Source organism: Stigmatopora argus, chromosome 7 (assembly GCF_051989625.1).
Source record: "Stigmatopora argus isolate UIUO_Sarg chromosome 7, RoL_Sarg_1.0, whole genome shotgun sequence".
Classification (NCBI taxonomy): domain Eukaryota; kingdom Metazoa; phylum Chordata; class Actinopteri; order Syngnathiformes; family Syngnathidae; genus Stigmatopora; species Stigmatopora argus.
Window position 1 is genome coordinate 9,540,209 of NC_135393.1, and position 26,724 is coordinate 9,566,932.

The 26,724-nt window shown below is 40.9% G+C and overlaps 4 protein-coding genes across 17 annotated transcripts in view; 3 read left to right on the forward strand and 1 right to left on the reverse strand.

Annotated features, from left to right (window-relative positions):
- Positions 1-8,776, forward strand: part of nfixa (nuclear factor I/Xa) — a 140,449-nt gene extending 131,673 nt beyond the window's left edge. For all 12 annotated transcript variants that reach the window (XM_077604322.1, XM_077604314.1, XM_077604321.1 and 9 more), the window contains one exon: positions 3,680-8,776. In XM_077604322.1, the coding sequence (XP_077460448.1) occupies positions 3,680-3,694 (15 nt within the window). In that variant the 3' untranslated portion in view covers positions 3,695-8,776. The remainder of the gene's footprint in view (positions 1-3,679) is intronic.
- Positions 8,777-9,691: 915 nt separating this feature from the next.
- Positions 9,692-12,489, forward strand: rnf11a (ring finger protein 11a). The gene is made up of 3 exons (XM_077605255.1): positions 9,692-10,010; positions 11,014-11,186; positions 11,274-12,489. Exons 1-3 carry the CDS (start codon positions 9,912-9,914, stop codon positions 11,443-11,445), a joined length of 444 nt encoding a protein of 147 aa, XP_077461381.1. The 5' UTR covers positions 9,692-9,911; the 3' UTR covers positions 11,446-12,489.
- On the forward strand, positions 12,321-25,674 carry LOC144077475 (uncharacterized). Of its 3 annotated transcripts, none has more exons than XM_077605253.1 (12): positions 12,321-12,363; positions 13,605-13,765; positions 13,873-14,128; positions 16,751-16,856; positions 18,357-18,475; positions 19,460-19,788; positions 20,474-20,584; positions 20,942-21,064; positions 21,832-22,192; positions 22,954-23,013; positions 23,088-23,392; positions 23,498-25,674. In XM_077605253.1, exons 6-12 carry the CDS (start codon positions 19,462-19,464, stop codon positions 24,956-24,958), a joined length of 2,748 nt encoding a protein of 915 aa, XP_077461379.1. In that variant the 5' UTR covers positions 12,321-12,363; positions 13,605-13,765; positions 13,873-14,128; positions 16,751-16,856; positions 18,357-18,475; positions 19,460-19,461; the 3' UTR covers positions 24,959-25,674. The 3 variants fall into 3 exon arrangements, with proteins under 3 accessions (XP_077461379.1, XP_077461377.1, XP_077461378.1); XM_077605251.1 differs by having other exon boundaries at positions 18,357-18,428; XM_077605252.1 differs by lacking the exons at positions 12,321-12,363; positions 13,605-13,765; positions 13,873-14,128; positions 16,751-16,856 and having other exon boundaries at positions 17,950-18,428.
- On the reverse strand, positions 13,529-15,118 carry hmox1b (heme oxygenase 1b). The gene is made up of 5 exons (XM_077605254.1): positions 14,817-15,118; positions 14,593-14,704; positions 14,256-14,471; positions 13,907-14,179; positions 13,529-13,759 (listed from the first exon to the last, which is right to left on the reverse strand). The coding sequence occupies exons 1-5, from the start codon at positions 14,846-14,848 to the stop codon at positions 13,592-13,594; spliced, it is 801 nt and encodes a 266-aa protein (XP_077461380.1). The 5' UTR covers positions 14,849-15,118; the 3' UTR covers positions 13,529-13,591.
- Positions 25,675-26,724: the final 1,050 nt, after the last annotated feature.

Consider the following 26,724-nt stretch of genomic DNA (forward strand, 5'->3'; position numbering starts at 1 on the left):
ATTTGTGAGTTCTTGTCGGATCGTCTCCCCTGTTCAGTCCTGTTCCGTTTCTGTAATGCCATGCTCTGTTATCGTCTCACCCCCTCCTCATGCCCCTATATTTCACATGGAAAGAAATGATGCTCGATTATTGTTCGAAGTTGATGTCCATTGCGTGTTAGCATTAAACAAGTCAACTTTGCTTAGTTGTTTAGACTGGTCAAAAAAAAAACAATGCGACTTTCTTTTATTACATCCTCTACGTGAATAAATAATCGTTATCTATAGTAGACAAGTCCTCGTTTTCAAATCAATTCATTGAAATTGCTGCCACTCCTGAGATGCAACTCATCCACAAACATGGCCAACTCACAATCAATGTGGTATTATTTTGTGGCACTTTCAGTCCTTGAATGTGGAGACGTGACGCTTTTTAAATTGGATCATATTCTTTGTGATCTGCTTCAAAGGTCTGAATGTTCTCATTTCACTGGCGTTTCAGTGGCGTCTGCTTTGATATTGATGTGTTCACAGCACTTTTCTCAACCAGAATCATTAGCTCAGACACGGCGGTTGTTTGAGTTGACATCATAGCTTTCCACATCCAAGACATTGCTGTGAAATACCCGCAGGGGTGTATTATAGTGGGCTGGATATTGGTCCTCGCCCACCTACACGGATTCATTTTATACTCGTACGAAGGCCTTAAGTTTCAGTACCGGTTACAATTTCTATTCCTTCAGTAGTTTCCCTGCCGTGAAAGTAAACAGCGCCAGTTAGTTAGAGCTGGATCAGTGTTGATTTATCTCCACAAGGCCCCACAGTGTGTATTAGGGCAGCGTGTGAGGCCACTAGAGCACTACATTGTGGTTTTTGCCTTGGCTGCTCTCTGCTGCTGGGCTGCCGTGTCTTGGGCCCCCTCCATCACCAACACAACTTTTCTCATTAGGGGCTAACCGCACCTGCCTGCAGCCAACTCTCATCTGCCGTCCTTTCTACACACATGGAAGCAATCTGCATCCCCCTCCCCGTTCCACGGCTCTGCTGGGCTGCCGCAGCACATCCCCCCTCTAGCTTTCCCCTCCTGCTGCTCCCTCCTGTGTTTTCAGGCTCCCCACCTGCAACACTCTTCCGCAGATGTAGCCCTGGCACAGAGGGGGCATTCAAACCCCGTCCAAATGTGTCCGAGCGAGCATCGTACGCACGCACGGACACGGAACCCCGTGCCAAAACTCTTGCCCCTCGTTTTCCCCCTCATGACGACAGCTTACATCTGTTCTCGAGATCTTATTATCCTTTACAAATTATATATATATATATATAAATAAACTCACTCGCCCTAACAAATAGGACAAAACAAGATTTCGCAAGCTGTCTTGCATTTATATGAAATTTGGTAGCATTTGTGATCTGGCAAAGCAAAATGAAGAAAAACGGGGGGGGGGGGAAGTTCACAGAGTAAAATTTGAGATGGGAGTTTTTTTTCAATAATTGTTTCATGAGAACCACTTTTATAGATTTCCATTATCGTGAAATCATAAAATGGCATATCGTAAGAGGATCTCAAAGGGTTTTTTTCATGTCTACCTAATGTTCTGCTGCTCAGAATGTCTGATTGTGCATGTTGTGCTTTTTAATATTGCTATTTTCCTATGCTACACTATTACCCAATTCTATACTTTTTGCATAACTTTCCATTCCTTAAAAAACATGGATGTTTAATCTCGAAAAATATTCAAGGTTGTCCACTTTATAACTTTTTGTGTTCCCTCTGCTGATGACCTTGTCACACTAGACTGATCAAACATTTCCCTTTGAAAAACAACCTTGTTTGTTAGACAAAATAGCATTGACAGATGCAGTTTGAATTTTAGGCTCATCCCAAAATGTATTTTCCCCAGCCCAATATCCCTAAATTGTGTGAGTAGTGTAAATTCAATAGTCTGGCGGTCCCAAAAATTTTTGGTGCTGCGTGGACGAGGTCCATGTCGGCAAAAAAAAAACTTCCAAGCATAATAGCAGTTATTTATTATTATTATTATGATAGCAACTTCCTTTCTCTTCTCATTTCAAGTAGAAGGGCGAGATTGAAAATGTTAATATTTATTTCTCTGATGGACCGGCACCAGGTGGCTCTTGGACCGGTACCGACCCATGGACCGGTGGTTGGAGACCACTTCAATAGTCCACGCCGATGCTTAAAAAGGAACGAAAAAGCAGTCTGATGTGCTCTCTGGTGGCAAGACTTGAGTAGTGCAGTCAGAGCGGTGTCAGTCGGAGAGTGGCCAAAAAAAGCATGGGACAAAACACTCGGGAGAAAGTAAAAGAAAAAAAAAGAGCAAGGGAGTTAGTTGAAGCTCACTGCACTCCACAGTCACGTCCCGACTGTCTGGTTGCTGCTGGCAACCAGACATGATGTCATAGGCTGTTGGACTTGGACGAGCAAGGGGGGGGCCTTGGGTCACTTTCCACTGCCAAGGATTACATTGGGAGGGTGATTACATAGAGCGGAAGAGAGTAGGGGGTTAATGGAAGTGGCGACCAGAAGGAGGAATCGGCTACAATCACTAAAGAAGCGGGCTGAGTCAAAAAAGACGGAGAATTGGTGAAACTTTAGTTTAAACTAAACTGTGGGACAACAACCGATTTGCCGCGCTTCTCAGGTCGAGAGGCCTGTGGAATGTGAGCAGAAGCCAGAGCACATCGGCCTGTGCCAAACTTTCACTCATAGAGTAGTTTTTAGCCCATTGTTTTTAATAATATCATGTAGATTATTCATCAGTCTTCTGATATGGATACACTTTCATGTATGATTAAAAAAGAGTAGAATTATTGTTGCCTTGCTATTTCTAGTTTTGAATAACACAAGTTTTTTGATGAGAAAATGACTTTGCACCTCTATTTTAAAACAGCCAATGCTGATGTGTACAGTTTTACTGTTTTTGTTGGTATTTTTGTTTTTCATACTGTCTTGTACAGCTGAGCTAAGTTAATATTCAAAATAGGAATCATAGAGTGCCACCTGGTGGTGTTCAAATTATTTCAACAACTACATATGACCTTTGCATTTTGGCGTCTAGAAAAAATGAAAGGAACCTAGGAGAAGAAAATAATTCAAATAGTTTGAGATAATATCATATTAATGATTTTTTAATCTCATTTTGTTCAGTTTGTGAGAAGTTTTAAAATAACTATGCCATTCCGCTCTGTGGTTAAGTGGTTATAGCATGTCGGCCTCACAGTTCTGAGGTCGAGGGTTCAAACCCAAGTTTGGAGTTTGCGTGTTCGCCCAGAGCTTGTGTGGGTTTTCTCTGGGTACTCCGCTTCTCGCCCACATCCCAAAAACATGCATGGTAGGCCAGTTGAACACTCTAAATTGCCCCTAAGGTAAGAGTGTGAGGGTGAATAGTTGTCTGTCTCCTCGTGCCCTGCGATTGGCTGCCCACCGATCCAGGGTGTCCCTTGCCTGATGCCCAGTGTGGGCTGGGATAGGCTCAAGCACCCCCCACGACCTTACAGTACAGAAAAGGAATTAATTGCGGCATTGGATTTTTGAGGCTGCGGTGGAAATATTTGCTCTGTTGTCAATCCCATTTATTTTGAGGGTTTTCCGTGCAAGTGCAGACCAGTAATTTGTAGTCTTCATTACCACCAGATTAATGATACTTGACTAATTCTATTTTCCTTTTCTCCTCCACAGTCTTGGTTCCTCTGACGAGGTCTCATCGAAGCAACAGCTAAAACGGTGTCATGAAAATTGGAGAAAAAAATGACCAAGAGCAGACTGCTGACACTAAAAAGGTCTCCCTTTGGCCCACATTGTACAAAGTACGACTACAGAACCCACAACCCAATTGCTCCCCCGATCCAGCACCATTTGAACTGGAACATTCATATTCCCCTCCCTACCCAGACCTCACCTCTGAAATGGTTCAGGCCACCATGAGATGGAATGGACAGACTCGTAAAGCCAGGCAGAAAACGAGGAACTGTCACACGCTCATCAAGGAAATGATGGATAGGAAACACAAATATGGCAACCTGGCAATTGACCAATTTTTACAAATGTGGTTTCTTTTTCTTTTTTTTCTTAAATCCCTTTTATTTTTTTATCATTTTGTCGTCTCCACCATGAATCCCCACGCATTGGCCCGTGAGATTTAAAAAAAAAATGGTAGTCAGTGCTCACCGCCTAAATTGCGCACCTCTTATGATCTTAAAGATCCTGGTGACGCCCACCTACGATGATGACCACCACTCACTCGGGTTCAAGACCACAAACGCAGCCACATCCCCCTGCCCCTCACGCACCTCATTTGCTCAGCCCTGAAGACCCATTAATTTGCGATTGGCCAATCCCCGTGACGCCATCAGATGGTGTGACGTATATGCACTAAGTGGCTGGTCTATTTTGTTTACCTGTCCAAGTATCAGGGCACCTTTTATTTTCTTAATTTCTATTTTTTTATTTTTTTGCGGGGAGGACAAGAAACTTTAGCCAGGTGAAAGCGTTTGCAAAACACCGAGGCTACGTGTGCTCTTTCATCCCCTCACCTATGCACTATTAATTCTCATTAGGGATGAACAGAATTGCACGTGGACGGCCACAATGGCAGTGAGGGGAAGCCAGACAAGCAAATACTTCACAGGGATGTGGCTGCGCATTTAGGTATAGATGAACCCTTCAAATGCAACACACAAACACGCACACATTTGCAACCATCTTCCCTAAAATAGTCTGTCACACAGCAGCACTTCTTTTTAATGAGAATCAAGGATGGGCACAATAATCAGTCAATCATGAATTGGAGCCATTAAAGCAAAATGGAGGAAACTACTTGGCTAACAACTACAGTGAATCCCCATTTATCGCGGTTGTTATTTGAGAGAAAAGTATTCTTTTTAAAAAAATCTCTCGCTTCATCACCTTTTGAACTCGTTTAAATTTATGTATTTTAAAACATCCCACAAATCCGTGTAAGGATAAGAAGTAGGAAAAATGAGTGAGTATTTTTTAACATTATGAATTCACCCCCAACTAAAATTTATTTTAGGTCTGCTGGGAAACTGTTATTGAAAGTTAAAAAAGTTATTTCAAAAGATTTACAGTTACCTGATATTTCTGTAGTAATAGTAACTCTGAGTGCCACAACGATTTAGTGTTTTTTTTTTTCAGATATTTTTATTGTCAAGCTACAATAGAAGCGTTTTAAAGCAGCATGATGGCATTAGAAAATCTGCTCAAATGTTCATCACCGTGCCTTTTTCTGATTCGCATGTCGTACATTCATACAATAATAGTGGTGCAAAAATTTAACCGCGGTAACAGGGGAACACTGTATTTGCTGTCTACATAATTACAAAGTGAAAATTCTAATTACTGAGAAATAGTCATTTGCCCATCCGCCTTCAGGATTTATTTTGACAGGAAGATGCACAAATAACAGCATGAGCTTCCTATTATTGGCTTTCACTTAGCTTGTAGGTTTTTTTTCTTGTGATCTCTTCTTTTATTGGCAGATTCTTTTTTTTTTTTTTGTTTTCTTCCACTTGGATTGCTTCACATGTCATAACACTTTCCGCCGTAGTTTCTTTTTAGAACGCTCCAGACCAGGCCCAGGTTTCAGTGAGTAGATGTCAACTAAACAGGGAAAACCTCTCAAAATCCCTTGCGCTTATGGACAGCACGGTAACAACAGCTCATCACACACAATTCCCTGCGTTGCTTCACTTTATAGTACAGTCAAAGGAATTCATACACACACACACTGACACTTATCAAAAAATGATAAAAGGAGGCCTTTATATTTGGTTCTCCAAAATGCCTTTTTAATGATTTTCATTCGTTTAAGATTTGCCTAAATTGACAATTGTTACATGTAAATTCGTAATTTGCATCATGACACCATCTAACATCAAAAAATAACTAGACTGCCTCGCTGTTGGTTCTCCTTTGCAGGGATAGTCAAGACTGAGACTCAACTCTTTGCCTCTCAAGTAAAATGAACGCTATGTACTAAACGTTTATCAAAACACTAAGATGAAAAAGTGCCTCTGTATTCCCTTCATGCAATTCGTATTCAACTTCAGGTTCTTTAACTGCATGTGCGTGAATGCTCAGTGCTTAAAAAAAATAAAAATTGGCCTCGACTTGGGTTTCCCAATTAAGTGCATAACATATATTGCATCCAAGTGGCAGAAATAAGAACAAAAAATGTACCCATTCAAAAATATAAAATAAAAAATGTGCCTCTTTGATGATAAATAGCAGCAGCCTACTCTTCTGACAATCTTTAAAAAAAATAAAACAATTTAAAACATTTGGGAAACCCTGGTCTGGATGCATATTTATAGAGGACTGTGCAAACATGCTTTTGTAAAGACACAGAGAGAGAGAGATCTTATACATATATATTTATGAGATATGCTCCTTTTTAACTTTTTGCTATGAGCTGGTGGGCAGTCTGGTTATTTTCTGAACCTTCCATTCCCAGAAAGTCATCTTTCCCTTTGCAGTACAAATCCCAAAACGACACCACACACGTGCAGCAGCGCAGCGTTCTAATACCCTAGATGAACATGTCAACAAATTTTGACTGTAGAATTGAAGAAGAAGAAAAAAAAAGTGTTTTGTTTTTTGATGGAAAGTATTATTATTGAGAAATATGTGTCGATTGAGCCACGTGCAATGCATTGGGTAGATCATTGTGTTTGTCTGTTAGAGATTTTTAAGAAAGCTACGAGAAAAGAGAAAAAAAATGTATTTGTCTCAAGTCCATAAGCTCCGGGACTCTAAACTTAGAGGGCCACGATAAAAAAAAAAAAAATCAAAAAAAAAGGCAAAAAAAAATACTTAGTCTTTGTAAGTTGGGGATAATGTTATAATGTTTTTATTTCCTTTGTCTCTCTTTTTTTAATGTTTCTGTGTAATCATTTGTTTATAAAAAAAATTGTGGGAGGGCTGAAGGAAAAAAATCTAGGCAACTTCTCTATCATTAAGTGAAAACTGGTGCTCCTCAAACACTATCAATTCCATTCAGAACTATTATAAACGAATGGTAATGAACAAAAAAAAAATAGCAGCATAACTCCTCTTCTATCTCTCTCTACTATTTGTATTCTTCTATTAAGTGGGGGGAGAGGTTCCCAATTTTCAGAGGAAAATTGACTGTCAGCAACCTTAACTTCAACACCAGGAACTCCAAACATTGGCTAAAATCCACCCAAAAAAAAATCCTCCCGCGATGGCTTTTATTTCTAGTCGTACGGAAACGTACCGTGGCGACGACTAAAAGTAGAACTCTGCTAAAACAAGCGCAACGAGACCATCTTATCCTTGGGCAGCAATGTGAGCCTCTCCCCTGTTGCAACCCCCTGCTCCTGCCCCCACTCCCGCCTCTGTAAATGACTCTTCTAGTGCTTGTGCTGTAGTGTATAGTTTCCCAGCAGTTAAAGGTTGTCCCTTAAAAGTGCCTTTTGTTCACAGACTCCATTTTGTAATCCAGTATTTTGTTTCGTTTTGTTCACCGGTTACGCTCCGGCAAAAACCGTACATTTTAAAATGAACCATTATTGTTCCTCCCTTCTCTTTCTGATATCTATATGCTTCAATATGCATACAGGTATTAAAGGTGTGAATTAGTTCTTTATTGATAAATGATGGCAAGAAAAAGTGTCATTGTTCAGGTGTCGCTTTTTTTCCTTTCTCCCCCTGTCTCCACTGTCTATTTTCTCTTGAGACACTCAACTAGTATGTAACTGTGTGTCCATCACTCTCGCTCACTGGCTCGCTCTCTTCCGCTAAAGGGCGGGATGAAAAAATATATATATTACTGAGAAGCTTTTTTTTTTTTGTCTGAGCAGAATGCAGTTAGCTCACATGTTATTCTTGTCTTTATGCTTCACATTGTATCGCCATACACATCACTTCTGCTTCTCCATTCAACAGCTAATGTACGTGAACAAATGACGCTGACGGGCTTTTGGGGGTGTGTCCTTGGGTGGGGTTTTGGGAAGGCGTGCGTTGGTTAGGAGGGGGTTTCGGGATGGAGAAAAGGCTAAGTAACTGCTCGGGGTTGTTGGAATAGGGGCTGCTCGTACGAGATTGAGTTTGCTCTTTTGTTTTGGTTATTTATTGTTTGGCTTAGTTTGACTTCCCCTATTTTTTCATCATAATTTGGATTTTTTTTTTATATTTGCTATCAGGGTATGCTGTGTTTAAAAGCTCTTTGAGGACAGGAAGCCTTGGACTTAAAATGAAAGCTACAAAAGCACCTTATTGCCGGACTTATCCTGCATGAGGTTGAAGGGAAGGGGGTGGTGGGGTTGCAATTTTGAAAAAGCATCTGTCCACAAATGAATCTCTGCTAAGTATTATCGTTAACGGCGGGTTTTACACAGTAAAACTCTCAGCAGTATTAACCACTTGCAACATAGCGGCCGACCGACTACACGGGAGGTCATTGCGAGCGTGACCTTTTAGCGGGTTCCCCCACTATTTGTCCTCTTCTTTCCCCACCTCATGCTGGACAGCTCCAGGTCTGTGTACTCTCGTTTAGTTTGTTTTCTTAGGCGTGTATGGTTACTGGTGTACTAGCTGCAGCAGCCCCCTCATCCCCCACCCCCCTTTAGTCTCAGCTCCTCTACACCTCTGTCTACGCACCACTTCTTTGTGAGAACACCCCCAGAGCTCTAAGTGAAATGCATGTGTTAATTACAGTTTCTTTTCCATAAGAAGAAAAACGCAGTTTGAAAAGAGCAGTACCCGATTGAATAAAAAAGGATGTTCTTGACTGTACTGGCCTGCTTTCACGACTCATTATTTCTTGTACAACACTACACAAACCCCAAATAGGTGTAATTTAGCTAGTCATGTGTTGATTATGACCAGAGCGAAGGCTGAATTGCCCATATGTTTGTGTAAATATTTAGTCTATATGTACCCTGCTTACTGACAACCGGTTTGGTCTCTCTGCCAAAGTCAGCTGGGATAGAATCCAGCATACTAAAGCGGCCATAGATGCCTTGTCCAGCATAGCCTCTAAACTCATCTCATTAGAAATGTGTTCACGAGGTGAAACAATGGGGCTCATTTAATGGCACATAGTCATAAGAACACTCCTTTCTATGTAAAAGCAGCAAAGATCATTCTCAAGGGTGCAATATGAAACTAAATACTAGGTACCAATTAGATTTGGGGGCAATGAAGTGAGAAAATGAGTTTCACAATATCTTGTCTCATACTTAATCGGTGTGACCACTGTACCAAATACGGTGATGCTTTGAATTTGCCTGCTTAGATGGAAAGGTCCACTTTCTTCGAGTATTCCTTTATTTACAAATGTTATTATGTCGTATCAGCTCGGTGCTATGTGTCCTAGCAAAAAAATGGGTTTGAGTGCCCCATAACCAGCAAGTAAGATCAATGGGAGAAGATTGGAATTTCCCATGATAAGGGTATTCTCAGTTAGAATTAATGCAAAAATATTGGATAAAACCCCTTTAGGTCTCTCTCTTGGTGCAGATTTTTATGGACACCTAGAGTTTAATTTTCCCTAAACCGTGTACATTAACATTCAGATGATACCAATTTTAAATTGCGTTTTAATGTGGTAAATTACCACTTGAAACCGGAAAACAATGGTTTACATTTCTTCTCTTACGGAAGTAAACAAAACTCTCCGGCGAGACTTCCGGTCTACATTTTGCAATCACAAGAATTTAGGACACGGAACTACTCGGTTGCGCGTTTCAGATTCGTGTCACCTATTTTGTCGGATAAAAAACTTAAGAGAATTTATTTCATGACGAGACATCAGATCTTCATCGGGCTTTTTTTTCTTTCTCAGGAGGCATAAGAAAAGCGAAAACAGCTAGAGCTAGTTGCTTCGAGTCCAGGTGTTGTGATCATCGCTCATGTTGCTTTCTCTTCAATGGGGAACTGCCTTTTCTCTCAAGGAGTGGATGATCTGTCTCTTCTGAACGAGTCTGAGGGGGGAAGCCTACCCGGAGAGCCGCCGCCGCCATACCAGGTGACCCCAGTTAGCCCCACTCCGACCTACATAACAAATCGGTTACGGTAGCTAAGACACGCACGCGGTGGCTGCAACTTAGTAATCAACCAATTGTTTGCTGTCCTTTACTCTTAGATGCTCATTAAATTAGGCTTACAGGCCACATATATCACATGTATTTGTCTTTCTACCTCTAAAACTCATAAGTACGAAAATAGTTGGGTCCAGAACTTGTTTCATAACTTGGAATTTTGTAAATAGAGCAATATTTCAGATGTAAATGATCTAATTCACAGCTGTCAAACTGATTCATGAAAGGGCTAAATGGGTGCAGGTTTTTATTCCAAACCACCAAGACGACACCTTTTCACCAATTTGTTCTCTTACAACTGTAATCAGTTGATTGCAGTCGGGTGCTGCTTCATCCAGCAGACCTCAGTGGCCTAACTTTTTGCACCCACAATCCCACACGCCCACCCAAACACCCACCCACCATCCTACACACCCACCCGCTGGCCCGCCCTGAAATCAGTTTGACACCTGTGATCTAATTCGTTCCAAGGATGCAATGCGACCTCAACAATTTAAAAATAAAATAATGGATACAGGAAATGCATTGAGGTTTTGGGGAGTTTCGTAACTTGTATCTTGTTTTTGTATATTGCTACAGCAATTTGCATATCAAAGAGATTTGTAACCTGAACATGTCTGAAATTGCTGAATAGTAGTTCTCCCTGGGCTTGTGTGGGTTTTCTCCGGGTACTTGTGTTTCCTCCCACGTCCCAAATATACTTGCAGGGTAGGCTGGTTGAACACTCTAAATTGCCCATAGTTATAGTGTGAATGGTTGTCCATCTCCTTGGGTTTTGTGATTGGCTGGCCACCAATACAGGTCCCCCGCTTGGGATCCATAGTTGGCTGGGATAGGCTCTAGCACCCCCCGCAATCCTTTTGAGTATCAGCGGTACGGAAAATGAATGAAATCGATTAAAAATTATGATTTTTAACCTCGCTAATCAAGGAGCACCCGGAGACCGTACCTGTGTACCATCCCACCCCCGGACAGAGTCGCTTGGCCAGTCAGCTAAGCGAGGACGAGCAGGTTCGCATCGCCCAACGTATCGGCCTCATCCATCACCTACCCAGAGGCATCTTCGATCCGGGCTCGGACCCCATAGAACGAAAAGTCAGAGAGTGAGTCTTGAGTATGTGCAGAATGTTATCAAGATAATCCTGCAGAGTTGCGAAAAGTGAGAACAATTTTGTGTCTTTTTTTTTTAGATGTGTGATCTGCATGATGGACTTTGAGTACGGCGACCCCATCCGGTTCCTGCCCTGCGTTCACATCTATCACATGGACTGCATCGACTCCTGGCTCATGCGCTCCTTCACCTGCCCATCCTGCATGGAACCCGTGGACGCAGCGCTGCTGGCCACCTACGAAACTAACTGAGGCCTGCCTCCGAGCTCACGTAATCGCACCTTAATAACCCAAACTGTCCAAGCTGCTGCACACAAGTAGTCCTGGGCATGTGGCATTTTGCACATGTTCTAAAAATGCACATACATGTAGAAAATGAATTTAACTCAAACAATGACCTCTTGACACGTAGCAACTCATTTCCCATAAATATTTCACTTTTACATAGAGCCTCAAATATATATTATTTTTATATTTTAGTTTGTCCGATTAGCTGGCCACCAATTCACCAACTCCTGCCTGTTGCCCATAGTTACCCGGGATAGGCTCCAGCACCCCCAGCGACCCTTGTGAGCGGTTCAAAAAATGAATGAATGAATGAATTCATATTTTAAATTGATTTTTGACAGTTTGGTGTCACAAATGTCACTGAATAGTCTTTGTAATGTGCAATATGTAATATCAATAGAAAGAATGACAGTATGAATTAATTCTGAACAGAAATAGAGATAATACATTCATGTTTATCTTGATAGCTTTAAAAAAAATCCCTTCACTTTTTTCAAGAGCATAAAAAATATTGCACCATTTTAAACTAATATATGAAAGAGTATTAGGACCACAGTCAAACTTTTTTTTTAATCACACCATTAAAATTGGAGAGGAGGTTTTGCCTTTTTTAAAATACCACATCCTCTGATGTAGTTTTCTGACAGTTTTTTTTAACCTTTAAACATTTTAGTGTTATTTCCACCCATCTCGTGTTTGCTTGTTGCCAGCATTAGAATTGAATGTATTTAATGGCATATAACAGGATTGTTTTTCATTTATTTCATCCCAGCTGCTGTGTGCCTTGTGAGAATGAAGGTTTCTTGTGAAGTACAATCATGTTGACTGTGTTCTTTCAGGTCGTAGTTGTCCACGAGGTGGAGCCAGACACCAGCCTTGATAGTATGTATAGCACTGTTTTTTTGTCTTTCTTTCCCACATTGTCCCTGCTCGGTTTTAATTTATGTGCAATCTAAGAATGTGTAGGAAAAGTTCTAACCACAATTAAAGTTGGTTATACATTGCTAACCAGGGTGCTTTTCTATTGTTGATGATATATATATGGCTCAGAATGGTGTCCAAGTGCAGAAAACACAGGTAAAGAATAATGTGTATGGTTTGTTTTCTAATGATTATTCAAGTGGATGCCATTGATGACAATGCAAAGTGAGTGAAAACCATGATGGGAATCCTGAAATGTGTATAGTCGCATGACCAACAAACCCAGCTTTTAAAGGATTTGATCAGATATGGTAGATTGGTATCAAAACATGAATAAAATGTCAATCATTTGGACTCAATTTGTAGGCAGAGTGCATTGCCCGCATTAAAGGAAAAAAGGACACGTTCAACATGGCTATTAAAAAAAACTTGCAAATCCAGGATGTAATTATAACAAAACACTTTAATAAACATCATATAATGACAGTATACACATTTTAGATTTGAATTAGACATTACAGTGTATTTTATGTACAGGTATGTACAGTAAATTGTAAAAGTTCAAAGGAACAAACAATCCAGAAGTAGTTTTCATTCGGTTTTAAATCTTAAATGTGTGCAATTTAAGCAAGAGAATGTAGTACTACCGTTTTCCATTGTACCGAATTCCATTTCTAGTGAAATTCAGTACAAATTGTTTGCGTTTATGTCATTCTACTGATTAGATTGGCATCAGTTTCGGCAGACCGAGGTGAATCGTTCGAACAAATTACCTAAGAAGTTAACAGTTCATGTCAATTTTCTTGACCTATGCTAGAATTATGCCGAATGGGTATGTATATCAGCTTCTTTTTACATTATTCACAAATTAAAATTGGCACTATCAGTCCTAATGTAGGACCAGTAAAGTCCTCTTTTTAAAAAAAATACTTGGAGCTGGTACTCAAAGAACCCCTCTTTCATTTCTAACACGCACTATATATATATATATATATATATATATATATATATATATATATATATATATATAGGGTATATATATATATATATATATATATATATATATATATATATATATATATATATATATATATATCAAAGGTTCACCAAGTAATTGACTGGTATGTATGTATATTAAAAACGTTTCAGTCATTTTTGCAGCAACTCTTGAGTTAGCTCACGTTATGCTCTACGACATACAGATTCCCATGGTGACAACAACCACGAAGATCCCGAGAAGCATCTTGTAGAACGAAGTGGCCATCATGGAGCTCTGCAGACCATTCTTGGATTCCACATGTTTGGAGTCCATCTGGTTTTCAGTGATATTCAGCACCTTCTGCACATCCTCAAAGACCTTTCGGTAGAACACAATCCATAAGTCAGATATAATAAGAAAGTGAAAGATAATACTACAAAGTCAGTTGAAGAGAGTAAGTGTGACATGAAACATTCTGTGTCCCCCTACAGCCCAAAGCTCTTCACTCAAGTATTGCTATCCTACCTGGATGTTAAGCTCAAAGGAATTGACGGCCTCATCCAGGATGCCCTTCTTCTGTTCCTCGCTCAACTCCAGGACGTTCATGCGACTGCGGTAGAGCTGCTTGAACAGGTTGGGGCTGGATACCCCGGGGAAGGCAAAGAAGGCCAAGCCCTCGCCGTTCTTCAGGCCCATGGACTTTTGGGCGATGCGACCTAGGACCTGGCCGCCGGACAAGTCGCCAAGGTAACGAGTATAAGCGTGGGCTACCAGGTATTCTGGGTTCTCTTTCCCAATCTGAAAAATGAAAAATTACGGATGAGCATCGTGGTCACGTGGAGGGAAAAGTGCCTTTTATAATGATTAGAATGACCTTTCGGAGTCTGTCGCAGTATTTTCTCGTGGCTGCGGGCACCACTATCTTCTCCTTCCAGTTTGGACCGTAGAAGAACTCCAGATCTTTCTCGATAGGCTCCAACCGAGCCAGCTCGGAGGGAAAGTAAATAGGCTCCACTGCGGGGTGGCATGAGTTCTTGTCCAGCTCCTCTTCCAAAGTCTGGTAGATCTCATGAAGGGAGCTGAGGAGAAGCTGATAGAAGATGAGAGAAGGTGTTGAGATGATGAATATGATTAAAAAGCACAGTAGGAGATGAGAGAAGGTGTTGAGATGATGAATATGAATAAAAAGCACGGTAGGAAATCCGTGTTACCTTATACTGCGGCATAGTGACTTGTCCTTTCTGGAAGCTCAGCATTAATTCGGTGTTCTCTGCCCTCATGTGAATCTCCATTGTCACCCGTTTGATTTGTTCTGACAGGTCCCTGTGGGGTAAACACAGTTATTATTGAAGATAAATACACATTGCATCTAGTGTGATAAGCATAAGAAACCAGTGCAGTTTTTGAGCTTTTGAGAAATCCAATCCATTCTTACTTTTCAGCTCTTTGCGTCTTCGGCGTTTCCATCGTGTTGCTTTTCTCCCAAGTCAGGTTCCACTTCTTCACAGTCACTCAGTCGTTTGCAGTCCTCTTTGTTCACTTTGCGTCTGCCAGCTGCGCTTTTATACTCTCCTCCTACTTCCCTCCCACTAGACTAGAGGAATGAAAACAGGAAGACAGCTCAGCACAAACAGCACGGGGCCGGGAGCGACTTAACGTGACGCAGCAATTTGGGAGGCAGGAGAGAGAGTTGGGAAGTTGAGCAACGGCCTGGAATAACAGCAGGGGCGGGTTGAGGGCTAAGCATGACACTGCACTGTTCATTGTAGACTGAACTCAAAACATGACTAGAGGATTCTCAAAGGGGAAGAGGGAGGGCCTGTATGAGTCACACAAAGGAAGCGTCCCATGACTGGGATAAACAATGTAAGAACTACTTCTAACATTAAAGAAAAGGAACATAGTGGTCATCAGAAATTCTTTAAAGTTTGTTTTTTGTTTTTTGCTGGCCCAAAAAAAAAATACAAATTGATTTTCAAATATAGATTTGAAAATAAATGTGTATTTTTTTGCAGATCATTCTTGCATTCCACAAAAAAATACAAATTAATTTTCAAATCTAGATTTGAAAATTAGTTTGTATTTTTTGCAGACTATTCTTGCATTCCATAAAAAAATACAAATTAATTTCCAAATCTAGATTTGAAAATTAATTTGTATTTTTTTTTTTGCAGACCATCCTTGCATTCCACAAAACAATACAAATTAATTTTCAAATATAGATTTGAAAATAAATGTGTATTTTTTTGCAGATCATTCTTGCATTCCACAAAAAAATACAAATTAATTTTCAAATCTAGATTTGAAAATTAATTTGTATTTTTTTTTGCAGCCCATTCTTGCATTCCACAAAAAATACAAATTAATTTTCAAATTTAGATTTGAGAATTAATTTGTATTTTTTTTGCAGACCATTCTTGCATTCCACAAAAAATACAAATTAATTTTCAAATCTAGATTTGAAAATTAATTTGTATTTATTTTGCAGACCATTCTTGCATTCCACAAAAAATACATTCATTTTCAAATATAGGTTTGAAAATGAATTGTTTTTTTTGCTAGCAAAAAAGATAAACACAAACTTCGATCAAAAGAATTTCTGATGACCACAATGTTCTTTTTCTTTAATGTTGGAAGTAGTTCTTACATTGTTTAACCCATTCATGGGACGCTTCCTTTGTGTGACTCATACAGGGTTCCTTCAAAACATGAAACCAAAAGCTACCAGTACACCAGTTATTCACTACTTCAGGAGGTTTTGTTTTTTTCCTACCCAACTCACATTACTTTGTTCCCTGCCATCAACATAGAGGATGTCTTAATTCAACCAGGTTTTCTGGCATTGAATGACCATTTTTCAGTGCCATTGACAGAGACAGACGTCCAATCCATTTTGACTGCAAGGGGTATTCTACAATAACAGTAATTTTGAATATCACATAACTGTATGGCATTTTGATCTTCTCTTTGGAAGATCAAAATGTGCAGCGGCCCAGAGTTCCAAATTGGAATGGCATCATCCCCCTTCAGCGTGCCACGGACCAATGACTTTACACACACAAAAAAACTCATGCCCAAAACAAGGTTAAATAATCAGATCATTCACCTGTGGTTTATCAGGCGGCAGAGTGTCTGACCTTTGAACGCTCTAAACTTACGCAAGCTCTAAACGTTACTCAGCGGTTTTCCCCACTTGCGTCTAAGGCTATTTCTTCATTTAAATACTAATAAAATATTAGTACATTGGTTCAGTGAATATAGTTGTGAGTTTATTTTTTGAACAAGCAAACTATACTGAGGTTGTTGCCTGATTTTAGCATAATTCTTCTTGGGTCAATATTTTGTTCTGTTCTATTGGTTTGTGTGCAGGATCATCAAAGTCTTTTATTACTCAGACCCCATCACTGCCACTTCTCACCTACACCTGCTTGGACAAGTCTTGTGCCTAATTGGACAGCATCTTATTGGGACAAACGTGAGTAATGTGCTTTTTTTTTTTGTCTCTGGTGATTAGTATTTCTTTCTAAATGCCCCTTGTGTTTTGATCGGGTAACTTGCAGTCTACGGTCTAGTGGAAATACTAAGGATGGATTTATGCCACTAATACAGGCGTGTCCAGTTCACTGTTTGCTGGCCAACTCTGGGCCGCTGCACAGTTTTGATTGGCCCACAGCAAAATTATGAAAATATAATTGAATATGGCCCATACGAGAAGCTTGAGTTCAGCTTACGTTCTGTTGGAGTTCATAGCTTGAACATTAGATAAAGCTAATCACTTAGTAAATTGTGCATCTCCACTAGCTCAGGGGTGAGAACCTGACATGTTCAATTCAATGTAGGAAACTGTGAACTACATTTTTTTGTTTTACATAATTGGATATGGGTGGTTAGCGTGTCGGCCTCACAGCTCTGGGGTCCTGGGTTCAAATCCAGGTCATATCCATCTGTGTGGAGTTTGCATGTTCTCCTCAGGCCTGCGTGGGTTTCCTCCGGGTACTCCGGTTTCCTCCCACATTCCAAAAACATGCATGGTAGGCTGATTGGACACTCTAAATTGCCCCCAGGTATGGGTGGGAGACTGCATGGTGGTCCGTCTCCTTGTGCCATGCGATTGGCTGGCCATCGATGCCTTTGGCCTGGAGTCAGCTGGGATAGGCTCCAGCAACCCCCGTGAGCCTAATGAGGATAAAGCGGTTCAGAAAATGAGAGAATGAGATGATTTGATATGCAAAAAATAATAGCCAATGCGATAAATTGTGCTCTCTTGGTCAGAATTGTCTTGACTTTTTTGCTTCTAACATCTATATATAGACATACATCTTGCTCTATATATATATATATATATGTATAGTATACATATCTAAGAGATGTCCATTTCAAATATACTGGGGGGTTGGCAGTTTTGAACAATGGCTATATTTGTGTTTAGATACCACTTGTGGTATTTGTACTACGGTTTCAGTATCGCTGGCTTTGTGACTCATCCTTTTTTGCATCAACCTGGTTACTTACCCCGTCGACTTGACTATGTACAAAACCCCTTGTAACTGTAAGCTGTCAATATCACTCATACGTTTTTCATACAGTAGGCGAGGTTTTCTAGTTTGGTGAGTCTTATAAGAAGAAAGTCCAACCTCCTAAAGAACCTTAAGCCTTCAACAAAAAAAGTACATTACCCATTCTCTTTTACTTAAACTCTATTATATATTTCTGTTATCTCAGGTCTTAGTGAAAGTCAAAATATTCCCATCTAAATGTGTGGGTTATTATTCACCTGGAGCAATAAAATATCAATGCTGGTGGCATTGCTTTTTATTTTGGGGTGTGGTGAAAGTGCCGCGAGATGCGCCTCCCTATCAAGGAATGTTAAACAGCCTGCAGATTGTGGAACCTGTTATACACACAATAATATCCTAATGCATTCTCTGCGCATGGGGAGTGGTGAGACTGCAAACTTGTGACTCTTCCATTATAGAAGCTGTTAGTTACCTTGAGAGTCGACGAGTACCAAGGTGTTGCGGATTAAGTGTCACCGGCTCCAAGCAAGGTAAAAACTATAACGCACATTAGACGTCTTCAATTTCTTAATTTGAAGTGAGTTACTTTGGATTTTTTTAATGTTCTGTCTTGTATTAAGTTCTCTTGTCAAACTCTCATCCAAGACTACTGCTTGAATTCAATCAGATGTTAAAATGTTTAGCTTAACTAGTGGTAAACCCCCAAATTATATTTACACACATCAGATTAAGTTTAACAATTAATTTAGGTTCAGTTCTCAGTTTGTTTCTATGCTTTGAATAGGGAAAAGGTCAGCTACTGTTTAAATAATGTAAAATAAAAATAAAAATACCTGACTGACCATTGAGAAGTTTGCAAGCCAGTAATGAAAGAAGCTAAATCTTTTAAATTTATTATGATTTCGTCTGTTTTATGTGTCCGTATGAGCATGCTGTGATAGAATGCAGTCAAGCAGGACAGGTGAGGTGTTGCACATATTAAGTGCAAAATATAATAATTAATTAAAATGGGGAAAATGACCATCTCGGTATGTACATGATACATAAGGCATTCCAAAATGTGTCAGGTTGAAATGAATGAAGACATGACTTTTCCATATCAAATGGAAATGAAGAGATTTCAATGGACATAAACTGTCCACTATCTGTAACGTCACAGTGCTGTTTAAATTTCTTGTTTTAAATGTCCAAATATTAGTAGTAAGTAATCCATTTACACGTTTCATTGAGCAAGAATTGATGATGTAAAGTTATGAAAAGTTGTGTCTTGTTTTTTCTAAAGGAAAGCATGTGTATTTTTTGTCTTGTTTCAATATCAACTGTTGGGGCAAAACAAGGCAAGACTCAACAAGTTGATTCCTATTCTAATTTCCAATAATTAACATGTTTTTCCATCGCAATAGAAATGTCTCATGGCAATTCTTTATTTTTTATTATTTTTTTACTTTTGATTTGGAGTGCATTGGCACCATCCAGCAATGTTGCACATAATGCACATGACTGCCAGTGAAAAACCCTTTGGCGGAGCTCCTAGTCATTTCTCTTCTTTCTTTTCCTCCAGCCATGAATTCACACATGCAGCAGCACGGCTCGACCCCCCCAGAGCTGAAGATAGTGCTCCTCGGCAATATAGGATGCGGTAAAACTTTGTCGGCCGATACCATCCTCAGCCAGCTGACGGATATGTCTACAGCGACGCCCCGGAGCATCCAGCTGCGTAGGGACTTTGCCGAGGGCAGGATGGTCACCCTGGTCGAGGCCCCCAGATGGTACTGGAATGGCCAAGATATGGAGGAGAGCGTTAAGAAGGAGACGGAGCGAGCCCTGACCTTGTTGGAACCCGGTCCACATGCAGTTCTCTTACTGGTGCCTGTCAACCAGTTTACAGAGGTTGGTTATCTCTATCAAGAATGGCTTTTTTACTATTATTTGGATGCAACCCCATACAGGATGGCTATTGTGGATACCCACATTCAAATTTTGACACAATCTACCTGTTCAAATTATGAATTTACTTCATAGATGGTCACATCTAAAACTATTGTGTAATGGTTCTTTCAAATTATGTACGGCAAAAATTCATAGTGTAAAATATGCTCCATGATAAAGAGTTCATTCACTTCATCTCGATAGTTTTCAGAATCCCATTTTCACATTTCGGGTAGACGTTTATTCAAAACTATTCATAACATTTCAAAACTAAGTTCAGTATTTGTGGGATATGTACTTTTCTAATATGCAAACTTTTGGGTGTGTTTTTGTATTTTATGCTATTGGATGTACTGCACACCTGCATTCTTATTGTCTACATTGGAGCGGTCTCAAACCGGTCCTCAATGTGTCGCAGGGGGTGCAAGTTTTCATTCAAACCGAACAAGCGGACGCCTTTTTCAAGTGTAATCAATTGATTGCAGCCAGGGGCTAAGAAAACCCCTTATTGGTTAAACTGTTGACACTGGATTGGTTGAAACAAACACCCGGTTTGAGACCCCTGGTATACAATATTTTGTTATATAGTTAGTATATTATATTTCATGGAGTGGGGAATGATGGAAAATACTTGTGCTTCTTCTAGATGGATGGTCAAGTTCCTGCACAACTGCAAAAAATGTTTGGAATACAAGTGTTAGATCACACCATTGTACTACTAACTTGTGGAGATTATCTCATGAGAAGAACAGTGGAAGTGAGTATATTAAATTTGGCATTTGTTCATGTGTTGAGCTCTTTTCAGTTGATTCTTGGGAGGCTGTGTTCAAAGAGCTTACATTTAATGGCACTGTCAGACACATGACCAGATCACCTTAATTAGAACCACGTTGGAAGTTAGAATTCTAATGTGCTGGTATAATAACTCATCAATCAGATGATGGGGTACTATAGACCTTCAACAATAGACCTTCAAAGTAAGAGACATGCTTTTCCAGGAACCAATAAAAAAGGAAACGAAGATCAGATACTATAGGTTTAATACAATTGTTACTTTTGAGGAGATATTGTGGGATTTATGATAAAATTGTTCCTCCACTATCTTCTTCTGCAGGAGTACCTTCAGAAGGAACATCCAGGCCTGAGACAAATGATTGCGCTCTGTGGAGGACGCTACCATGTTATCAATAATCGTTTGCCGCGGGAACGGACCCAGGTGCAGGAACTTCTTGACAAGGTAGGGGGATAAAATCGGAATTTCTTTGTTGTTATGATGTGTTGGTCAGATGGTTTTTACTCAGGGATGGTGAAGATACATAGATGAGCCAAGTGTCAGAATGAGTAACCCACTGGCCTGTTCTAAAAATAACTCACCAGTGTTCATTTCTGAGGGATAATGTGAAATGTCTTTTAAAAAAGCAAACATTTGTAGTCATAACATTTTAGGTCTGCTCATTAGTTATTAAATTAAGACCATTCACACCCAGCCCTCCCAGTTTACATGAATTTGACATCTAGCGCCGTCAATGTAGAATTTTAATAGTAATAAAATACTTTACCGTTTTACACACGGCCATAACCAGTGTATTTCTGTTTTAGTGTACCAATTGTAGCCTATTGACAATGTAATAATGTAGGATTTATTTATAATTATATAAAAATATTATTCAACTATGCAATAAATATTAATAGTAATAGTCATATTTTACCACCAAAAATAGTCACTTGCTCTATAAAAAGTTAAAGGTCTTAAGGGTTCACATTTGAATAGGTTTTTATTGTCATAAATGGATTAAAAATAAATTAAAAATATAAATTGAACAAATATCCAGTTTCAGAAATGTATTTCAACCTAGTTGCCTTGCTTATCTGTCTACCAGTTTTGCTTCTTTCACTAACTTAAATCTAGTCTAACATCTGTAATTTCTACTAGAAAGAATGTCATTTCAGCATATGAGGTATCAAGCTTCAGTTTTGAAGGCAAAGTTCTCTCATATGCTCAAGGTTGAGGACATGGCCAGAAAAAGAGGAGTTTTCTCCCTCCAAACAAAAGAGGAGAGAGATATGGAGGAACGTGTGCAGCAGCGCAAGCGAGAACTGATGGAAAGTTTCCGGATGCAAAAAGAAGAGAAAAGGCCAGCTCTGGCCTCCAGTTACACGCCCAATGTAGAGACCATTGGGAATGTCGAGAGGGTGGACTCGTACAGACAGTCTTGGGATAGGAAGAGAGAAGACATGAGAGACAGCATCAATGGAGGTGTTTCAGCGGTGTTTGAGTCCAACCTGCCAGCTACAAAACCAAGCAGGTGGCAGTCGGGCTGGAATGAGGAAGAGCTCCAGAGGCGGCCCTATAGGCTCAATGCAGGTTAGGATCTATTCATTCATTCATTCATTTTCTGAACTACTAAGGATATCCCAGCCAACTATGGGGCACCAGGCCGGGGACACCCTGAATCACTGGCCAGCCAATCGCGGGGCACGTGGAGACGGACAACCATTCACACTCACACTCATGCCTAGGAACAATTAAGACTGTTCAACCAGCCTACCATGAGTGTCACCTAGCTGCCAGTTAGGATCTAAAAATCCTAAAATGTTTCCTTTTTATGAGAACAGGTTTTCCATAACCCTTTATAACTCCTATTTGTGACCCACTCTTAATTGCTCATATGAAGCAAAACGTTTACCTGCTTTATAGGTATTGTAGTTCTAACAAGGGTGGCCCGGCTGCCGAGTGGTTACCACGTCAGCCTCACAGTTCTGGGGTCGAGGTTTCGATTCCCAGGTCAGTCCTCACTGTGTGGAGTTTGCATGTTCTCCCGGGCTTGCGTGGGTTTTCTCAGCGTACTCCGTCTTCATCCCACATGCCTATGGTAGGCTGTTTGAACACTCTAAATTCCCCCTAGGTATAAGTGTGAGTGTGAATGGTTGTCCTTTTGCTTGTGCCCTGTGATTGACTGGCCACCGATTCAGGGTGGCCCCCGCCTGGTGTCCGAAGTTGGCTGGGATAGTCTCCAGGACCCCGTGACCCTTGTGAGGATAAGCACTTCAGAAAATGAATGCGTAGTTCTAAAAAGCTCCCACAGACATTGTATAATGCAATGAAAATTCCTCTATGTCCTCTAGATGGTGCAAGACGCGCACAAATGATGGATGAGAGCCCCTCACCTAAACGTATTTCCACTCGTGAGTGAAACGTACAGAAACAATCATATTTACTTTGGAGAATGAGTTGTTTAGTGAAATTTTGTCCCCTCCAGTTCATCAGAGAATCAACAGCTTTGAGGAGAATACCCCCGACGCCTCCCCCAGACCCTCCCCGGATCCCCAAGCTTTGGTCTATGACGCCCCAAAGCCAAACTTCGCGCCGTACCCTGCCAGCACCCCTACATCTTCGCCTTCCTCACCAGAGCTGCGTTTGGTTTTGCTCGGACGGTCCGGAGCGGGGAAAAGTGCAGCCGGCAACGTCATCTTGGGGCGCAATGAGTTTGAGTCTCGTCCCGACAGTCTGGTCGCCATCACTCAGGAGTGTGACAAGAAGAAAGCAGTGGTTGCCGGAAGAAGGGTGAGAACAATTCCTAGATAGATTTAGTTATTTCCGGATAATCCTGAGCTCTAAGCTTACAAAAAGAAGCCTTTCTGTTCACACGCCTCTTTGGACTTCTTGCAGGTGGCAGTACTGGACACCCCAGACTGGTTCCACTCAGAACGTACACCAGACGAGGTACGTTCTCAGATTTCCTCCTGTGTTGCCCTGTCCAGCCCCGGACCCCACGCCTTCCTCTTGTGCGTTCCGGTGGACCAACCGGCCAAGGTGGAACTGCAGGCCCTCAGCGCCCTCGAGACGGTCTTTGGGTCCGACGTGGTCAAAAAACACACAGTGGTCCTCTTTACGCACGCCGACCTTCTGAGGAAGAGCGGCAACTACGGCAGCGTAGAGACCTACATTGCGGACCAGCGTGGCGATCTGTTAAAACTGGTGGAGAAATGCGGGGACAGGTACCACGTGCTGGAGAGAGATGTTGACGGCAAGAATGTGGGGGAGCTTCTGGAAAAGGTGGAGCAGATCGCCCACGAAGCCGGGGGACAGTGTTATTCCAGTCCCGCTTTCCAAGAGGCTGAGAACCTAGTGAGGGAGATGCAGGCCGAGATAACCAGGGAGAGGAAACGGAAGAAGCAGGAGGATGAGCGCCTGGCTGAGCAGTTTCGGGGCGAGAGGCGCTCCCTCTACCCTTACATGCAGACTGTGGCCGAGGCCGAAGAGGAAGTGAGAGAGGAAGACGTTGAGAAAACACGAGCCCAGGCTGAGAGGAGCGTCAGTAGCATGAATATCGAGAGCCTTCCGTCTATCGCCGCAATGGCCGGCACATCCCCGACAATGTTGCAGTCTATGATGGAGAAAGTGACGTCCGGCGCCAAGACGCTGCCCAAGCTGTTGTCCGACGGCTCGGCGTGGGTCGGCGACGGAGCCAAAAGGGTGGCGGGCAATCCGGTGTGGGAATCGGTGGGGAACGGAGCAAAGAACGCGCAGAAGACTGTGGCCAACAGTCCCGTGTGGGGGAAGGTGGGCGACAGACTCCCCAAGGTGGTGGTGGACAGTTCGTCTTGGGTCGGGTCCGGGGCCAAAGCGGTGGCAGACAGCTCGAGGCGTGTCGGCTCTGGAATCGGAACCGGAGCGAAGGCTGTGGCGCAAAGCCCCGTGTGGGGCAAGGTTGGTTCCGGAGCCAAAGTGGTGGCCGACGGTTCGGTGCGTCTTGGAACTGGACTGGGCGCCGGAGCAAAGAAGGTGGCCCAGAGTCCAGTTTGGGGGAAAGTGGGCTCTGGCGCCAAAGCTGGAGCTAAAATGGTCAGCGAAAGCTCCCTGTGGCAGAAAATGGTGACCAATGCTAAGAAGGTGCCGAAGGTGGTCATCGCGGGAGCGGTTTTGGGTTTGGTGCTGGGGGTGTTTTTTGCAGGGGCAGTCGGCGGAGCCGCGGGGGCCGTTGTTGGATCTGCTGCCACTGAGGTGGGCAGGCGGAAGTTTGGCAAGAAAAGCGCACCAGAAAAGGTTGCCAGTAACATTGAAAAACAAGTGAACGATACCATGGATTCACTTGTGAAACAAGGAGAGGAATTTAAGAAAATGAAATAAAGGAATGATGGAATTGTGAATCAAAAGAATGGCAGTACACCATCAGCATTTAGTGCCTTTGGCGCGAATGTTTGTACTATTCAATTTATAGAGTTACAAATGAGTAGTTATCGAATAGCAGAAATTCATGAAAAATGCAGATACATCTTTTAGGATGCTGAATATATTTTTGCCAGTTGAAGGTGGTTGGAATAAAGATGCCAAAGCCTGCTGTCATCCACGATTAGCACAACAGACTTGATGAATGAATGATGAATTTTTATTCTGATTGTTTGAAGAATAGAGGCCAACACTGTTTCTGAAGGTTTTTTTTATTTTGTCGATTAAGATTGAAATGGCAACACACTGGCTGAAATGTGATTGGCTAAACATCTACCACATACTGTACATAATGTGAGCAATTCAACAAAACTAAGACAGCGGAATAAAACCAATACATTTTGGGGACTAAATTCTAACAATTTTGTGGAATATCATTAAGTTAAATGAGAACTCTAAATTTTCCCCATGTTCAAATGGTGGTTTTGTGTACACTATATGTGACATGTACTTTGCCTTCCAAAGTTAGCAATTTGCGGTGAAAATCACATTGTTGTGAGCAAATGATACATAGCTCCTGTAATACTTAAAACTGGAGGTGTTTTGTTTTGTGTTTAACTGCAGAATGAAACTGGCATTCATTAAAACAAGCCATTTGGCACGATACTAAAATCAAACGTATGTGTATGGTATGTACTGTAATCCACCCTGAATGCAAAGTACAGATTCTACAAACCCAAACTGTCCATCACTTAGACATGTTCATTTCATGTATTATATTTGAATAGAATGTATTATGTAAAATGTTTATTTAAAAAAAACAAAAACAGTAATGCTTAATAGCTAAAGAACATAGGCAAATTTGATGTTGATTTTCAAAGTAATGGAGAGATAGTTTTGTTAGCTAATATTTTGTGTGCAGGTTAACATCTTCATTTTTCTTCAGGGTGTGGGGTGGAGGCTCTGATGTTTTATCTCAGCCATCCAGCCTGGCTTGCCATCTTCACTCTTCTTGGCCTCCTGTAGGCAGCGTGAGAAGAAGCAAACACCCCAACACACAACCTTACAACCAAGGGTGAGCAGACTTTTTGGCTCATTTCCAACATTTGATTTGGATTTTAAAAATAGAATAAAATTGGCCTTAGAAATGTAGATTTCGTCTGTAAAACACAAAGTGTTTGGATTCAATAATTACATTAAAATTGTTTAAATACCAACCACTTAGTTTAAAAGAATTTTTTTGATTAAAAAATCAGTTTGGAGTCATTTATTAAAAATGTTAATTATCATTAAAGTACAGTCAAATGACCTTTAGGTTTTTGTAATTTCAAATGCATGTTTTGGAAAAGTACTTTTTTAATTGGTGATTTGAAAATGTTAATTAATTTATTATTTATTTATTTTAATCAGAAGAACAAATACATTACATTTAAACATTAAGAAAAATTACCGGAATATGTAAAGCATTCCAAATTACCAGCCTCATAATATGCCATAATTGCTCGGAAGCCAGATTTAAAAAAAATAAAATAAAATAACTCATCAGCTATTTACAATTTTAACAGTCCATTTCAATGTTGCTAAAGTCCTTTGAGTTTCACAATCAATAGAAGCAAAATAGAGAAGAAGAGTTTTTATCAGAATGATGTGGCTGGATAAGGGAAGGGATGATGGGGACCCCGACTGAGTCAATGTGGTTTGGGGTACGAGTGAGATATGCAAACTTC

What these genes read in the sequence shown, in the direction of transcription:
- rnf11a (XM_077605255.1), top strand. Translation starts at nt 9,912, where the DNA reads ATGGGGAACTGCCTTTTCTCTCAAGGAGTGGATGATCTGTCTCTTCTG. An exon ending in AGCCGCCGCCGCCATACCAG is followed by an intron (nt 10,011 to 11,013) that starts GTGACCCCAGTT and finishes TCGCTAATCAAG; the next exon opens with GAGCACCCGGAGACCGTACC. An exon ending in ATAGAACGAAAAGTCAGAGA is followed by an intron (nt 11,187 to 11,273) that starts GTGAGTCTTGAG and finishes TTTTTTTTTTAG; the next exon opens with ATGTGTGATCTGCATGATGG.
- hmox1b (XM_077605254.1), bottom strand. Translation starts at nt 14,848, where the DNA reads ATGGAAACGCCGAAGACGCAAAGAGCTGAAAA. An exon ending in AAGACGCAAAGAGCTGAAAA is followed by an intron (nt 14,705 to 14,816) that starts GTAAGAATGGAT and finishes TTTACCCCACAG; the next exon opens with GGACCTGTCAGAACAAATCA. An exon ending in CCTTTGAGCTTAACATCCAG is followed by an intron (nt 13,760 to 13,906) that starts GTAGGATAGCAA and finishes TTCTACCGAAAG; the next exon opens with GTCTTTGAGGATGTGCAGAA.
- LOC144077475 (XM_077605253.1), top strand. Translation starts at nt 19,462, where the DNA reads ATGAATTCACACATGCAGCAGCACGGCTCGACCCCCCCAGAGCTGAAG. An exon ending in TGCAGGAACTTCTTGACAAG is followed by an intron (nt 21,065 to 21,831) that starts GTAGGGGGATAA and finishes CATATGCTCAAG; the next exon opens with GTTGAGGACATGGCCAGAAA. An exon ending in ACCTAAACGTATTTCCACTC is followed by an intron (nt 23,014 to 23,087) that starts GTGAGTGAAACG and finishes TGTCCCCTCCAG; the next exon opens with TTCATCAGAGAATCAACAGC.